The following is a 16,601-nucleotide window of genomic DNA, read 5'->3' on the forward strand; positions in this document are numbered from 1 at the left end:
TCCAATAGCCAGCCACTCACCCCTCGAATGGAGCTGATGATGATAGTGTAAACAAAACCCAGGAGAGCCACCAGAACCAGGCAGATAACAAAGCGTCGGGCATCACGGAATAGCTTGAAATCAACCGGCTTGGGGAAGAGAATGGAGCGGACCAGCTGGCCTTTAGTCGTGAGGAAACCTGTCGAGGAGGAGGAAAGAGAGAGAGAGAGAGAGAGAGAGAGTGAAAACGACAGGGGCCTGAGCAGGTTTACAAGAATGTTTGCCAGGGTTAGAAAAGTGTAGCTATGAGACGAGATTGGATAGGTTGGGGTTATTCTCCTTAGAACAAAGAAGGCTGAGAGGTGACTTGATTGAGGCATACAAAATTATGAGGGGAATAGATAGAATGCACAGGATAAAATTGTTTCCCTTGATGGAGAATTCTAGACCCAGGGGATATAGATTCAAGATAAGTGGCAGAAGGTGTAGGGGGGGACATGAGGAAGAACGTTTTTTACGCAGAGGGTAGTGGGTGTCTGGAATTGGCTGCCCAAGTTGGTGGTAGAGGCAGAAACTTTAAACTCTTTTAAAAAGGTACCTGGATCTGCACCTAAAGTGCTGTAAGCTGCAGGGCTATGGGCCGGGTGCAGGGAGGTGGGGTTAGAAAGGGCACCTGGGTGTCCTCGGGCTGGCAGGGACAAGCTGGGACGAATGGCCTCCTTCTGTGCTGTAACTTTCCTATGGTTCTATGGTTAGGGAGAGCGAGAGTGAGGGAGAGACACCTGGCGTAGCTCCCCAGTAAGGAAGCCTGAGCAGGCCGGCAGCGTCTGAACAGGTTTAACAACTCAGCTCAAAGACATTTTGCCAGAAGTTTGGCTTTTATTCCAGGTTTGAAGAGTCTGCTGAGAAAGGATATTTTGAATATCGGTGAAAAGAGAGACGTGTTGCTGAAGCTCTCCTGCGGTATAAATTGTGGTCAGCATTTGAAATTTGGTACTCTTGCGTTTGTCCTGATGAGTGCAAGATGAAAAGCTTCGACAACATGTGTCTCCTTTCAGAAAGATTCACGTTCTCTACCGCCAAGAGACTAAAAGGACACCTTGTCTTTTCTTAATCGTTCACGGGATGTGGGGGTCGCTGGCTAGGCCAGCGTTTATTGCCCATCCCTAATTGCCCTTGTTCACAGGGCCTTTAAGAGTCAACCCCATGGCAGTGGGTCTGGAGTCAAGTGTAGGGCCAGACCGGGTGAGGAGGGCAGATTTCCTTCCCTGAAGGAGCATTCGTGAACCAGATGGGGGTTTTTATGACAATCGGCAATGGTTTCGTGGTCATCCCCAGACTCTTGGTTCCAGGGGCAGAATTTTACATCCCACGGGCGGGTATGTGCCCCACCCGATCGGGTATAAAACAGCGCCTGATATTTCAGTCGGCGGGTGCCTTCAGTGTGCACTCCCCCCTGCACTCACTCTCCAGAACCACACCCAGGCGGTTGCTCTCGACATCCGAGACCAGCCACTGAACTGTCAGGAAGATATTCGACTACCGCGTGCGTCACAGGCCAGCCCAATCTCCGGCCCCAACACCTGCCTTCAGCCGTCATTTCACCTCGATTAGGGCACCCGCTGACTTTCAATACTCGAGGGATTACAAGCCTAGCCCGTCTTTGGAAATTTAACCCCTTTGAGCCCCGCGCTCATTCCCAGTTCCTGGGCGACCTGGGGTTTTATTGCTTGTTCTCAATGCGAGGCGGGGTGGGAGCGAGCCCCTTACCTGTGCGAATCACAACTGCCTTCACATAGTTCTCGTAGGGCCGGACTTGGATGATCAGTGTTCCACAGAACAGCACATGTCGCTTGTAGTCCTGCAGCCTAAAGATGGGGTCATTGTAGTTCCCAGCTTCACAGATATCAGGCAGCGGGGTCTTAGTCACAGGCACACTCTCTCCTACACAAGGATCCAGAGAAACACAAAATACAGTGCGTCCCCAATACAAGGGAGCGCGGTAACATTTTGATTATTTTACTCGACGAGAAGGTCAGAGGCGCGAGTTCAAATCTCACCCTGACAGCTGGAGGGCAACGTAAATGTAATTAATTAAATAAATCAGGAATAAAAATCTGGTCTCAGTAACGGTGACCCTGAAACTGCTGCCCAAGGAGCCCTGGTGAGTTTCTACAAGATGCACTACAGGGATTCACCAATTCCTTAGGCAGCACCTTCCAAACCCACGGCCTCTACCATCTAGAAGGACAAGGGCAGCAGACACATGGGGAACACCATCACCTGGAAGTTCCCCTCCAAGTCACTCACCATCCTGACTTGGAAATATATCGGCCGTTCCTTCGCTGTCGCCGGGTCAAAATCCTGGAACTCCCTCCCTAACAGTGCTGTGGGTGTACCTACACCACATGGACTGCAGTGGTTCAAGAAGGCAGCTCACCACCACCTTCTCAAGGGGCAATTAGGGATGGGCAATAAATGCTGGCTTAGCCCAGCGAAGCCCACATCCCGGGAACGAACAAACAAAAAACTTGCGGATTGTTGTAAAAATCCACTTGGTTTTTGAGGGAAGGGAATCTGCCGATCTGGCCTACATGTGACTCCACGCCCACAATGATGCAGCTGACCCCAAACTGTCTTTGAAACGTAGCAAGCTGCTCTATAGCCGTGGGAAATGGTTGGCCTCGCATACATACACACGACAACTTGCATTTATATCGCACCTTTAGTGCAGTAAAATGCCCCACAGTGATTCGCAGGAGTGTTATCGGACAGAATTTGACATTGAGTCACATTAAGTGATATTAGGGCAGGTGGTCAAAGAGGCGGGTGTTAAGAAGCGCCTTAAAGGGGGAGAGCAGGAGAGGCTTAAGGAGGGAATTCCAGAGTCTGAGGCCCAGGCGGCTGAAGGCACAGCCGCCAGTGGTGGGGCGACGGCAATCAGCCGGATTTGGAGGAGGGCAGAGATCCTGGAGCGTTGAGGAGCTGGGGGAGGTTACAGAGACAGGGAGGGGAGCGGGGCCATGGACAGATTTGCGAACGCGGATGGGAATTTTTCAAAATAGAGAAAGTTGGTTGTGAAGCAAAAAGGTTTGCAGGGAGAGGAGTGGGAGCAGCTGAGACAGTGAGCGTGGGCCAGCATTGGGCAAGAAGGGCCAAATGGCCTCCTGCTGCGCTGTAAGCATTCTGCTTGGCTAAACCCAGGAGCCTACATAGATCAGCGAGCACGGGGTGGGTGGTGACGGGTGAATGGTGAGACATCAGGCATGGGAGTGGAGTGGGGGTGGGTGGGGAGGGGAGGTTGGTGGGGGGGTTGGCAGCAGAGTTTGGGAGGGGCAGAGGATTTCGGGTGAGCTTTTGTTGCACTCGCTCACAAAAAAAATAAGTAGAAGAAAATAACTGTTCACCAGACTTGTTCCCCAGATGGTGGGAACTGTACAACGAAGAGAAAGATGTAAGCGCGTTGGAAGCAGTTCGGACTAATACCGGGAATGGGCGGGTTGTCTTATGGGGAAAGGTCGGACAGGTTAGGCTTGTATCCACTGGAGTTTAGAAGGGTGAGAGGCGACCTGATTGAAACATATAAGATCCTGAGGGGTCTTGACAGGGTGGATGTGGAGAGGGTGCTTCCTCTTGTGGGAGAATCTAGAACGAGGGGGTCACTGTTTAAAAATAAGGGGTCGGTCATTTGAATTGGAGACGAGGAGAAAGTTTTTTTCTCCGAGGGTTGAGCATCTTTGGAACTCTCTTCCTGAAAATGTGGTGGAAGCAGAGTCTTTGGGTATTTTTAAGACAGAGCTAGATAGATTCTTGATTAACAAGGGGCTGAAAGGTCATCAGGGGTAGGCAGGAAGGTGGGGTTGAGGTTACAATAAGTTCAGCCATGATCTTATTGAATGGCGGAGCAGGTTCGATGGGCCGAGTGTCCTACTCCTGATTCGTATGTTTGTATGTATGGAAACTGGGCCTGGATTCTCTAGAGGCTCAAAGGGTGAGGGGTGATTGCATTGAAACCTACAGGATGCTTAAAGGGATAGACAGGGTAGGTGCAGGTAAGATGTTTCCCCTGCTTGGGGAGTCTAGAACCGGCGGGGGGGACAATTTCAAAATAAGGGGAAAAACCACTTAGGACCGAGATGAGGAGATTTTTTTTTTTTTTAACTCAGAGGGTTGAGCATCTTTGGAATTCTCTACCCCAGAAACTTGGTCATTGAGTATGTTTAAAGCAGAGATTGACAGATTTCTAAATACCAATAACGTAAAGGGATATGGGGACAGGGTGGGGGGAAATGGCATTGAAGTGGATGATTAGCCATGACTGTACTGAATGGCAGAACAGGCTCGATGGGCTGAATGGTCTACTCTGTCTCCTATGTCCTTCTGTTTACAGAGGGCGGGGGATGGGAGTCCGGGCAGGAGAGTGTCGGAATAGTCAAGGGCCGGCCGGTGGTGGCAAAGGGATGGATGAGGGTTTGAGCAGAAGATGACAAAGAAACATCTTTCTCTGGTTACCAGCCCCTGACTCTCTGCCAATAGGCGAGTGTTGCTACAGCTGTACAGGGTCTAAGTGAGACCACATCTGTACAGTTTTGGTCTCCTTACTTGATTGCATGAGAAGCAGTTCGGAGAAGGTGCACTCGAACGATATCTGGGAGGAAGGGTTATCTTCTGAGGGAAGGTTGGACAGTCTGGGCCTGTATCCATTGGAGTTTAGGGGAATGAAAGGGAATCTTATTGAAACATATAAGATCCTGAGGCAGCTCGACAGGGTAGAGGCTGAGAGGATGTTTCCCCTTGTGGGAGAGTCTAGAACCAGGGGGCACAGTTTAAAAATAAAGACAGAGATGAGGAGAATCCTTTTCTCTCAGAAGGTTGTTAGTCGGTGGAACTCTGTTCCCCAGAGAGTGGAAGAGGCTGGACCATTGGATTTACTCAAGGCTGAGCTAGGCGGGTTTTTGATCGACAAGGGGGTCAGGGTTTTTCAGGGGGGGGGGGCAGGAAAGCGGAATTAAGGCCTGAATCCGATTGGCCGCGATCGTGTTGAATGGCGGGACCAGGTTCGAGGGGCCGATTGGTCCATTCCTGCTCCCTAACTCTGGCCATCCTGTGCTGACCTGTCAGCATGCTCTCGTTCACAACCACCGCTCCATTCATCAGCACCACGTCGCAGGGCAGAATCATCTCCTGTTGAGGGATAATGATCACATCACCAGGCACCAGCTCCGACGAGCTGACGATCTGGGAGGCTGAGGGCGGAAACAAACCGGGGGGGTTAAAGGCGCAACCCGCTTTGTGGCATTTCCACCCCCCCACCCCCCCACCTCCCCCATCGCCCCCACCAACCACCCACAGCCCCTTGCGCCACCTCAGGGCGTCTCTCAGCCCTCCACGGACAACCGAATCGCGCTTGAAGAGCCGCCCGACGTCACAGGGCAGACAGACAATTTCGCGCACAGCAAGATCCCACACACACACACAAAAAAGACAGCAACGGGACCGGTTAATCCCGTTTTGATCATTGTGCAGGGGTAAATATTGGCCCCAGTGCACCGGGGAGAACCACCAAGCCCCCCCAACTCAACCCCCACCTTGCTCTCCTTAAACAGCTCATCCGAAAGATTCATTCTCTCTCCACCCGATCGAGGCTCAGCCGATCGAATGTTCTCCCCACCCCCGGGCGTGTATCCAATCCTCTCCAGCAGAACGTTCAGACATTCCTCCTCACTCCCAATCTCCACCTTTTGAAGTTCTGCATGATTCCACACTGTAAATTTATTCCCCTTCAGGTATCTATCCAATTCCCCTGTTGAAAGTTCCTATTGAATCTGCTTCCCCCGCCCTTTCAGGCAGCGCCTTCCAGATCACAACAACTCGCTGTGTAAAAAAAACCTTCTCCTCATCTCCCCCTCTGGTCCTTTTCCCGATTCTCTTCAATCTGTGTCCCCCTGGTTACGACCCTCCTGCTACTGGAAACAGTTTCTCCTCATTGACTCTATCCAAACCCCCTCGTGATTTTGAATGCCTCGATTCAATCTCCCCCTTAACCTTCTCTGCTCTGAGGAGAACAATCCCGGCTTATGTTCCTCACCCGAGGGATGGTTCCATCGTGTCAATTTTAGGCAGAAGTCTGGGGACTGAATCCAGTATAGCCGTATCCACTGCCCCATCTAGATCCAAAAGGCCACTGTCACAGCCTCTCAGTGTGAATTCATGTGCACCCCACCCCCCCCACCACGATCTCTGCACCCTCAGCTCTCTGCCAAGGTCCCGTGGATCGAATCTGTGATCTTTACATTCTGACCCTGCGAAAACCCTCCCCCCACACCTCCCGGCACTCCCCACACTCTCCAGAGTTGTGAGTTTCCCTGCGACACTGCCCTGCACTTACCGCTTCCCTTCCTGAGAACAGTCACCCGGATGGAGTTGTGTGACTGCACCATTTCATGCAGCATCGTGTATTGCTGAAAAACAGAGGGGACACCCATCAGACCCGCGTCCTGTCACCGTGTGGGGGAATCACAGACACCGACCCGCGTCCCGTCACCATGTGGGGGAATCACAGACACAGACCCGCGTCCCGTCACCATGTGGGGGAATCACAGACACAGACCCGCGTCCCGTCACCGTGTGGGGGAATCACAGACACAGACCCGTGTCCCGTCACCGTGTGGGGGAATCACAGACACAGACCCGCGTCCCGTCACCGTGTGGGGGAATCACACAGACCCACGTCCCGTCACCGTGTGGGGGAATCACAGACACAGACCCGCGTCCCGTCACCGTGTGGGGGAAATCACAGACACAGACCCGCGTCCCGTCACCGTGTGGGGGAATCACAGGTGTGGAACTGTCAGCTCGTATTCCCGAGACTGGCCCCTTGAACAGGGCAGGCAGTCGGATTCCAGTTATCGATTAAAACGTTAATGAAGGTGAACACTGTGACACAGGCCCCCCTCTCCTGTCCGGCTCTTACCTTGCGAGCCGTGTACAAAGACAAGGCAATGGAACAGATGCTCATCACGATGATGGCGACTGCGTACGGGTAATAGGCCTCCACAAACCACAGGATAACGCTGAACGCCTGAAACGCGTAGAACGGATTCAAAATCTGCGGACAGAGGGCGGGTGGGTGTTAATGACCTCATGGTGCTATCCCAAAGAAGGGTGGGGGGAGTCGGCATTGGAAGGGTTGGCAGGAGCTTCTCTCTCGTATCCCAGGGCCAATGCTTACCCCTCAACAAGGACATGGTGGCATAATGGTAATATCACTGGTAATGTCCAGGCGCCAAGCTAATGCTCTGGGGACAGGGGTTCAAATCCCACCCCGGCAGCTGGTGGAATTTAAATTCAATTAATAAATCTGGAATTGAAAGCTAGTCTCAGTAATGGTGACCGTGAAACTATCATCGGCTGTTGTAAAAACCCATCTGGTTCACTAATGTCCCTTTAGGGAAGGAAATCTGTTGTCCTTACCCGGTCTGGCCCGACATGTGACTCCAGACCCACAGCAATGGGGTTGACTCTTAACTGCCCCTCTGAAATGGTCTCACAAGCCACTCAGTTCAAGGGTAATTAGGGACGGGCAACAAACGCTGGCCTTGCCAGTGATGCCCACACCCCACTCATCACCTTTCTCCTTGTGGGATCCTGCTGTGCGTACATTAGCTGCCACAATTGCTACACTGTACTTCTGGAGTACATCATTGGCTGTAAAACTCTCCGGCCAAGGGTGTGGAAAGGGCGCCATAGAAATGCAAGTCACTCCTCCAATCGGAGGGCAGATGAGTGAATCTGACGCCCTTTAAGCAGGACAAGTTTGTGCCCTCTCACCCGGTGACGTAGAATTTGGGGTACACATCCAAGATGTGGGGGCACCCACATGCCTCCCCAGAGTGGAACACAGGGAATATTTCCTTCACCACCAGGATGGAAGGCCTGGCTAAGAGAGAGCTGATTAATCTCCCTCACCCAACAACAGCTCCCCTCACTGCCCCCACCCCCAACACTGCCTTCGACTCCCCACATTCCAAGCACAACTGCCCTGGGGGCCACGGGGTGCACTGTCTCTTGGGGAGGGAGGGAGCTCAGGGGGGCTGGACAGAATGACAAATGGAAAGCACAGACACGATTCAGACTGACACTGAAGGAGTGCGGTGGGGTTGAGAGTCGGTGTGTGTGGGACCCATACCCCAGTGAGAGTCAGTGTGTGTGGGACCCGTACCCCAGTGAGAGTCAGTGTGTGTGGGACCCGTACCCCAGTGAGAGTCAGTGTGTGTGGAACCCGTACCCCAGTGAGAGTCAGTGTGTGTGGGACCCGTACCCCAGTGAGAGTCAGTGTGTGTGGGACCCGTACCCCAGTGAGAGTCAGTGTGTGTGGGACCCGTACCCCAGTGAGAGTCAGTGTGTGTGGGACCCGTAACCCAGTGAGAGTCAGTGTGTGTGGAACCCGTACCCCAGTGAGAGTCAGTGTGTGTGAGACCTAGAGCCCAACAGTAGTCAGAAGCCTCGGTGAGAAAGACAGGGAGATAAAACAAATTACTCGGTATTCACCCACCTCTTTCCCCAGGAGTTTCCAGTATGGAGGGACCTGGACTGCTATGACATTTGGTCCATAAATCAGCTTCCTAAGAGAAACGATTGAGAAAATTGCTTGAGAAAAGTGTCAGCAGCAAACAGACCGGCTAAAATCATGAGGATTCTGTGCTTTGTTGCCAACCTATTTTGAGATTCCTGGTAAACCAATCCATCGAGATATTTCTTATGGAGATCTGAGCAGGAGACGTTCTGTTCCAAACCCCTGCGAGGGAACAGGAACCCAGAATGAGTGAGGCGCAGGGAGACAGGGACTGAGGACAGAAAAAATTGGGAAAGCAGAGGCAGAAAACAGAAACCAAAACCTAATGCGGATGTATCTGATCGGTGAAGGGGTGGAGGGCAGAGGGGAGAGAATGCAAGATTCTATCCCCTCCTGGCACTTCCAGAGTGTGAATTCAGTTAACAATAATCTGGAATATTCCTTGAAAATAAAAGAGACAAGCTGTCAAACTTTTTTGTCTTGCACTCATCAGGAAAGATGCAAGAATGCCAAATTTCAAAGGGAACAACAATTCATACCGCATGAGAAAAGGGTGCTGATTGGGTTGGCAAGTTGACTCTGATTGGTTCAGGCATTGCCATGGAGAATGTAACAAGGAACTATCACCCACACTCTTGCTTTATTCAAAAAAGGTGCAATGCCTGGGCATGTTACTTTTGTCTGTAGAGGACAGGCTCCTGCGTGTGAGTATATGTAGCTTCTAGCACGTATAAGTAAGATACATCTTAGATTGGTTGCTAGTGTAATTCTTCACACATTCGGGATTGCTCAGCAAGTGCTGTCAATCACAGGATCACATCGAACGTCTGATCTGCTCACATCGAACATTCTATAAATTATTTTGTTGCTTTTAGCCTGGCCCATGATGAGTAAATCTTCCTACCTCAGCAGGATGAAGGATCGTTTGTTGGGGTCCCAGATGTACCGGATACTGTGGTGCTGTAAATAGCGGATCTGGGACAGAAGAGGTGCAATTGTGAGCAGGATTCCCAGTCTCTCTCGGTCATTTTGCCTCCTCCCATCAGCACCTCCCACCCCCCACAAGCCCCTTTGGCATGCCCCACTCTGATAGGCAGAATATAAGTGGGGTCATTCAAAGGGGACTGAACCGTGTGAGCGTTGGTCCAGTCGCTTGAGTGTGAAACATACCCTTTGTGAATCAGCCAACCAACCACACGGAGGACTCTATTTTTTTAATTTTGTTAGGTTCTGGAGTTTAACTGTGTGTCCGCTCACTGGTTAAGGCTCATTCACAATTCGCAAAGGTTGAAAGATCTCACATTTCTCTAGCGCCTTTTAGGACCTCCGGGCGTCCCAAAGTGCTTCACGGCCAATGGGGAACTTTCTGTAGTGTAGTCACTGTTGGAATGCAGGAAACATGGCAGCCAATTTGCACACAGTAAGATCCCACTAACAGCGCCATGGTAACGACCCAGATCATCTGTTTTAAGTGAGTGGGTGCAATGGCTGTAAACGTATCCATTTCCATTATGTTGGTTGAGGAATAAATATTGGCCACAACATCGTGGAAAACTCCCCTGCTCTTCTTAAATAGTTTAACAGGGTCTTCCATCTCCACCTGAGGGGGCAGAGAGACCCTTGGTTTAATTGACTGATTTGAAAGATAGTATCTCCAACAATGCAGCACTCCCTCAGTATTGACTCTCCGACAGTGCGGCACTCCCTCAGTATTGACTCTCCAACAGTGCAGCACTCCCTCAGTACTGACCCCCTGACAGTGCAGCATTCCCTCAGTACTGTCCCTCTGACAGTGCGGCACAGCCTCAGTACTGACCCCCTGACAGTGCAGCATTCCCTCAGTACTGTCCCTCTGACAGTGCGGCACTCCCTCAGTACTGACCCTCTGACAGTGCAGCACTCTCTCAGTGTGACCCTACGACAGTGCAGCACACCCTCAGTACTGACCCTCCGACAGTGCAGCACTCCTCAGTACTGACCCTCCGACAGTGCGGCACTCCCTCAGTACTGACCCTCCGACAGTGCAGCACTCCCTCAGTACTGACCCTCCGACAGTGCAGCACTCCCTCAGCACTGATCCTCTGACAGTGCGGCACTCCCTCAGTACTGACCCTCCGACAGTGCAGCACTCCCTCAGTACTGACCCTCCGACAGTGCAGCACTCCCTCAGTACCGACCCTCCGACAGTGCAGCACTCCCTCAGTACTGACCCTCCGACAGTGCAGCACTCCCTCAGTACTGACCCTCCGACAGTGCAGCACTCCCTCAGCACTGATCCTCTGACAGTGCGGCACTCCCTCAGTACTGACCCTCTGACAGTGCAGCACTCCCTCAGTACTGACCCTCCGACAGTGCAGCACTCCCTCAGTACTGACCCTCCGACCGTGCAGCACTCCCTCAGTACTGACCCTCTGACAGTGCAGCACTCCCTCAGTACTGACCCTCTGACAGTGCAGCACTCCCTCAGTACTGACCCTCCGACAGTGCAGCACTCCCTCAGTACTGACCCTCTGACAGTGCAGCACTCCCTCAGTACTGACCCTCCGACAGTGCGGCACTCCCTCAGTACTGACCCTCTGACAGTGCGGCACACCCTCAGTACTGACCCTCTGACAGTGCAGCACTCCCTCAGTACTGACCCTCCGACAGTGCGGCACTCCCTCAGTACTGACCCTCCGACAGTGCGGCGCTCCCTCAGTACTGACCCTCTGACAGTGCGGCACACCCTCAGTACTGACCCTCTGACAGTGCAGCACTCCCTCAGTACTGACCCTCCGACAGTGCGGCACTCCCTCAGTACTGACCCTCTGACAGTGCGGCACTCCCTCAGTACTGACCCTCTGACAGTGCGGCACTCCCTCAGTACTGACCCTCCGACAGTGCGGCACTCCCTCAGTACTAACCGTCCAACCGTGCAGCACTATATATATATATATTTAAGGCTGGGATAGGCAGGTTTTTGATGTCTCAGGGAGCGAAGGAACTTGGGGAGCGGGTAGGAAAATGGAGTTGAAGCCGTAGATCAGCTGTGATAGTATTGAACGGTGGAGCGGATGTGATGGGCTGAATGGTCTTATTAAGCTCCTATTTCTTATGTGATTGTTATATTTACAGAAGGACCCTTGGTGTCATGTTTAGTTTGAGAATGCTTCTGTGAAGCACCCTGGGACGTTTCACTATGTTAAAAGCGCTATAGAAATGTAAGTTGTTGTTGTAGGAGGAGCACAGACGGGGAACCGTTCCATCACTTGACTGAATCACCTGAATCCCGGTAAAGGAGATGTTTTTCCTGAGCAGTGAGAACTCATCCACATCCTCGATTGTTTCCCTGTCCCTCTGGTCGGTCTGAGGGCTGTACTTCAGGTACATGAACTTCACCTTGTGTCTGTGCCATTCTTGGAACTCATCCTGTACACAAAGAGAGATAGCGGGAGGGAGAGAGAGAGGAGAGAGTGAGGAAGGAGAGAGAGGGAGAGGGGCAGGGAGAGACAAAGAGATAGAGAGAAGGGGAGAGAGAGAGAGTGGGAGAGGAGAGAGGGAGAGAGAGAGAGGTGGAGAGAGGGAGAGGGGGAGAGAGAGAGACAGAGAGAGAGAGGTAGAGAAAGGGAGAGAGAGAAGGGGGGGAGAGAGAGAGAAGGAGAGGGAGGGTGAGAGATAGAGAGAGGGGCAGAGAGAGAGAGCAAGATGGAGAGAGAGAGCGTGGGGGAGGAGAGAGAGGGAGACAGAGAGATGGAGAGAGAGAGAGGGGGAGGGAGAGGTAGAGAGAGAGAGACAGAGAGAGAGGGAGACAGAGAGAGAGAAGGAAGAGAGAGAAAGGGAGTGGTAGAAAGAGGGAGAGTAAAATTGAGAGGGGGACAAAGACAACAAGATGGAGAAAGAGATTGGGGGAGGAGAAAGATGGAGAGAGAGGGAAAGAGGGGAGAGAGGGGAGAGAGAGAGAGGGAGAGAGAGAGAGGGAGAGAGGGGGAGAGATGGAGAGAGAGGGAGAGAGAGAGAGAGAGATAGAAGGGAGAGAGAGAGAGTAAAATTGAGAGAGGGGACAAAGACAACAAGGCACAAAAGTTGAAATTTTACAGCACAGAAACAGGCCTTTGCGTTCTTCCCCTTAATATCTTGACAACTTTGATCAAACCAACCCTTAGCCATCTAAACTCATGCAAAAGAGCCTGAATTCTCAACTAGCACTCTGCTGGGGAGTTCAGCAAATTCAGTGTCGAGGAGAAGAGCTACTGGCTTTAATTAGGTTTAATTTAAAGTAACATTCGTACCACACGAGTGCCAGGCAATGACCATCTCCAACAAGAGAGAATCTAACCATCTCCCCTTGACGTTCACTGGCATTACCATCACTGAATCCCCCACTATCAACATCCTGGGAGTTACCATTGACCAGAAACTGAACTGGACCAGCCATATAAATACTGTGGCTACAAGAGCAGGTCAGAGGCTGGGAATCCTGCAGTGAGTAACTCACCTCCTGACTCCCCAAAGCCTGTCCACCATCTACAAGGCACAAGTCAGGAGTGTGATGGAATACTCTCCACTTGCCTGGATGAGTGCAGCTCCCATAACACTCAAGAAGCTCGACACCATCCAGGACAAAGCAGCCCCGCTTGATTGGCCCCACATCCACAAACATTCACTCCCTCCACCAATGACACACAGTAGCAGCAGTGTGCACCATCATTCACCAAGGCTCCTTAGACAGTTCCTTCCAAACCCACGATCGCTACCATCTAGAAGGACAAGGCCAGCAGATAGATGGGAACATCACCACCTGGAAGTTCCCCTCCAAGTCACTCACCATCCTGAGTTGGAAATATATCGGCCGTTCCTTCACTGTCACTGGGTCAAAATCCTGGAACTCCCTCCCTAACAGCACCATGGGTGTACCTACACCACACGGACTGCAGCGGCTCAAGAAGGCAGCTCACCCCCACCTTCTCAAGGGGCAATTAGAGATAGGCAATAAATGCTGGGCCCGGCCAGCGACACCCACATCCCTGTGAATGAGTAATATTATAGAAATTCCCGAGCTTTGTGAGGAGCCCTCAGAGGTGGGAAAGTCAGGGTGATCCGTACCGTGGTTTTCATCAGGACATACTCAGCGTCCTGGAGGTGGCAGGGTTGGCAAGAACACTTCATGTGCCACTCTGGTCTCCAGTAGAACGCCATGATGAACAAGCCACACGACAGGATGGTGACAAGCGTTGAGAGCAAGGCTCTCCACCAGCTCCAACAGTATCCATAAATCACCTGGAAAAAGCAGACAAACAAAAGGCAACCAGGAGCAGAATTTCAGGTAATGTGTGTAACACATATCCCCGTCTACACTGTCCCCATCAAACACTCCCAGGACAGGTACAGCACGGGGTTAGATACAGAGTAAATCTCCCTCTACACTGTACCCATCAAACACTCCCAGGACAGGTACAGCACGGGGTTAGATACAGACTAAAGCTCCCTCTACACCATCCCCATCAAACACTCCCAGGACAGGTACAGCACGGGGTTAGATACAGAGTAAAGCTTCCTCTACACTGTCCCCATCAAACACTCCCAGGACAGGTACAGCACGGGGTTAGATACAGAGTAAAGCTCCCTCTACACTGTACCCATCAAACACTCCCAGGACAGGTACAGCAGGGGTTAGATACAGAGTAAATCTCCCTCTACACTGTCCCCATCAAACACTCCCAGGACAGGTACAGCACGGGGTTAGATACAGACTAAAGATCCCTCTACACTGTCCCCATCAAACACTCCCAGGGCAGGTACAGCACGGGGTTAGATACAGAGTAAATCTCCCTCTACACAGTCCCCATCAAACACTCCCAGGATAGGTACAGCACGGGGTTAGATACAGAGTAAAGTTCCCTCTACACTGTCCCCATCAAACACTCCCAGGACAGGTACAGCACGGGGTTAGATACAGAGTAAAGCTCCCTCTACACAGTCCCCATCAAACACTCCCAGGATAGGTACAGCACGGGGTTAGATAGTGAGTAAAGTTCCCTCTACACTGTCCCCATCAAACACTCCCAGGACAGGTACAGCACGGGCTTAGATACAGAGTAAAGCTCCCTCTACACTGTCCCCATCAAACACTCCCAGGACAGGTACAGCACGGGGTTAGATACAGAGTAAATCTCCCTCTACACTGTCCCCATCAAACACTCCCAGGACAGGTACAGCACGGGGTTAGATACAGAGTAAATCTCCCTCTACACAGTGCCCATCAAACACTCCCAGGACAGGTACAGCACGGGGTTAGATACAGAGTAAAGCTCCCTCTACACTGTCCCCATCAAACACTCCCAGGACAGGTACAGCACGGGGTTAGATACAGAGTAAACTCCCTCTACACTGTCCCCATCAAACACTCCCAGGACAGGTACAGCACGGGGTTAGATACAGAGTAAAGCTCCCTCTACACAGTCCCCATCAAACACTCCCAGGACAGGTACAGCACGGGGTTAGATACAGAGTAAATCTCCCTCTACACAGTCCCCATCAAACACTCCCAGGACAGGTACAGCACGGGGTTAGATACAGAGTAAATCTCCTCTACACAGTCCCCATCAAACACTCCCAGGACAGGTACAGCACGGGGTTAGATACAGAGTAAATCTCCCTCTACACTATCCCCATCAAACACTCCCAGGACAGGTACAGCACGGGGTTAGATACAGAGTAAATCTCCCTCTACACTGTCCCCATCAAACACTCCCAGGACAGGTACAGCACGGGGTTAGATACAGAGTAAAGCTCCCTCTACATGACCAGCCTGAGTGCTGTTCCTATGTAGGTGCCGTGACAGGCGAAACCACTCGGTGCCCTCTCAGGCCGGGAAGGGAGTCTGAGGCTACACTCTCCTAAACCCTTCCCCATTTTCCTCTTAGTGTTACTGATCCAGGTGCAAAACCAGGATCGCACTCCACTCCCCATCCGGAGAGAGCAAGGTTAAAAACGACCCCAGTTACCGCCCCCTCCTCAAACCCCGGCCCCTCCCCACCCCGCCCGGGCTGTGCGGCTCTTGTTACCATCTCGTTGCCTTCGCCAACATTCACCACCCGATAGTGGACTGGGGCCTGAGAGGCTGCGTCTCCTGATCCTGAGCGCCTCGGCTCTCGAGACTCGCCGTCAATCGCGAGCAGTCGGGTGATGCTCTGCTGCTCCGTGCCGGAGACCTCCTCCACGGCGCTCGGAGTTCCTGGGCGTCCCGCGGACTGCGCTGCCAGGCTCTGGTCATCCCTGGCATTGCCGGGTGTGCTGCCCCGGCCGGCGCTTCGCCGATCGGTCTCCTGGCCGGCATCGGTCCTCTTGCTCTTGGGCATAGTTGGAGCCTCACCTCACTCCCATCATCACCGCCTCCCGAGTCACCTCATTATCTTCAAAAATAAAAATGGTTAAAAGGCTGCAGAAACACAGGAGCCATCCTCAACACAACTTACTGACGGCTGGAGGTTTGCACACCCCAGGGCTTTCTCCGTTTTGGGTTTTCTGGTCTCTGCAGGGATCACACAGCTTGGCACATCCCTGATTTGGGCAAGGAGGAGTCCCTGCATCTACAAGAGGCACGGCATTTACTGCCCAGCTCACCAAGGCTCCTCCGACAGCACCTTCCAAACCCACCACCGCTACCATCTAGAAGGACAAGGGCAGCAGACACATGGGGAACACCACCGCCTGGAAGTTCCCCTCCGAGCCACTCACCATCCTGACTTGGAAATATATCGGCCGTTCCTTCACTGTGGCTGGGTCAAATTCCTGGAACTCCCTCCCTAACAGCACGGCGGGTGTACCTACACCACACGGACTGCAGCAGCTCAAGAAGGCGGCTCACCACCACCTTCTCAAGGGGCAATTAGGGATGGGCAATAAATGCTGGGCCCAGCCAATGACCCCCACATCCTGTGGAAGAATAAAAAACACAGCTCGGGTCCCCACACCTGAGGTATACATACAAGTTCAGCCGACACAGGCTATTCGGCCCATCTGCTTCATGCTGGTGTTTCTGCACCTTCTATTCCTTTCTCCCTCGTGT

The 16,601-nt window shown here is 52.3% G+C and overlaps 1 protein-coding gene across 1 annotated transcript in view; it reads right to left on the reverse strand.

Annotated features, from left to right (window-relative positions):
* Positions 1-15,891, reverse strand: part of LOC121272210 (probable cation-transporting ATPase 13A3) — a 76,961-nt gene extending 61,070 nt beyond the window's left edge. Inside the window, exons 1-11 of the mRNA XM_041178737.1 lie at positions 15,598-15,891; positions 13,637-13,810; positions 11,816-11,962; positions 9,459-9,529; positions 8,696-8,776; positions 8,534-8,603; positions 6,953-7,087; positions 6,368-6,440; positions 5,094-5,225; positions 1,750-1,923; positions 21-178 (exon numbers count right to left, since the gene is read on the reverse strand). Coding sequence (XP_041034671.1) covers positions 21-178; positions 1,750-1,923; positions 5,094-5,225; positions 6,368-6,440; positions 6,953-7,087; positions 8,534-8,603; positions 8,696-8,776; positions 9,459-9,529; positions 11,816-11,962; positions 13,637-13,810; positions 15,598-15,891 — 1,509 coding nt within the window. The remainder of the gene's footprint in view (positions 1-20; positions 179-1,749; positions 1,924-5,093; positions 5,226-6,367; positions 6,441-6,952; positions 7,088-8,533; positions 8,604-8,695; positions 8,777-9,458; positions 9,530-11,815; positions 11,963-13,636; positions 13,811-15,597) is intronic.
* Between the last annotated feature and the right edge of the window lie 710 nt (positions 15,892-16,601).

Source organism: Carcharodon carcharias, chromosome 33 (genome assembly GCF_017639515.1).
Source record: "Carcharodon carcharias isolate sCarCar2 chromosome 33, sCarCar2.pri, whole genome shotgun sequence".
NCBI classification, from domain to species: domain Eukaryota; kingdom Metazoa; phylum Chordata; class Chondrichthyes; order Lamniformes; family Lamnidae; genus Carcharodon; species Carcharodon carcharias.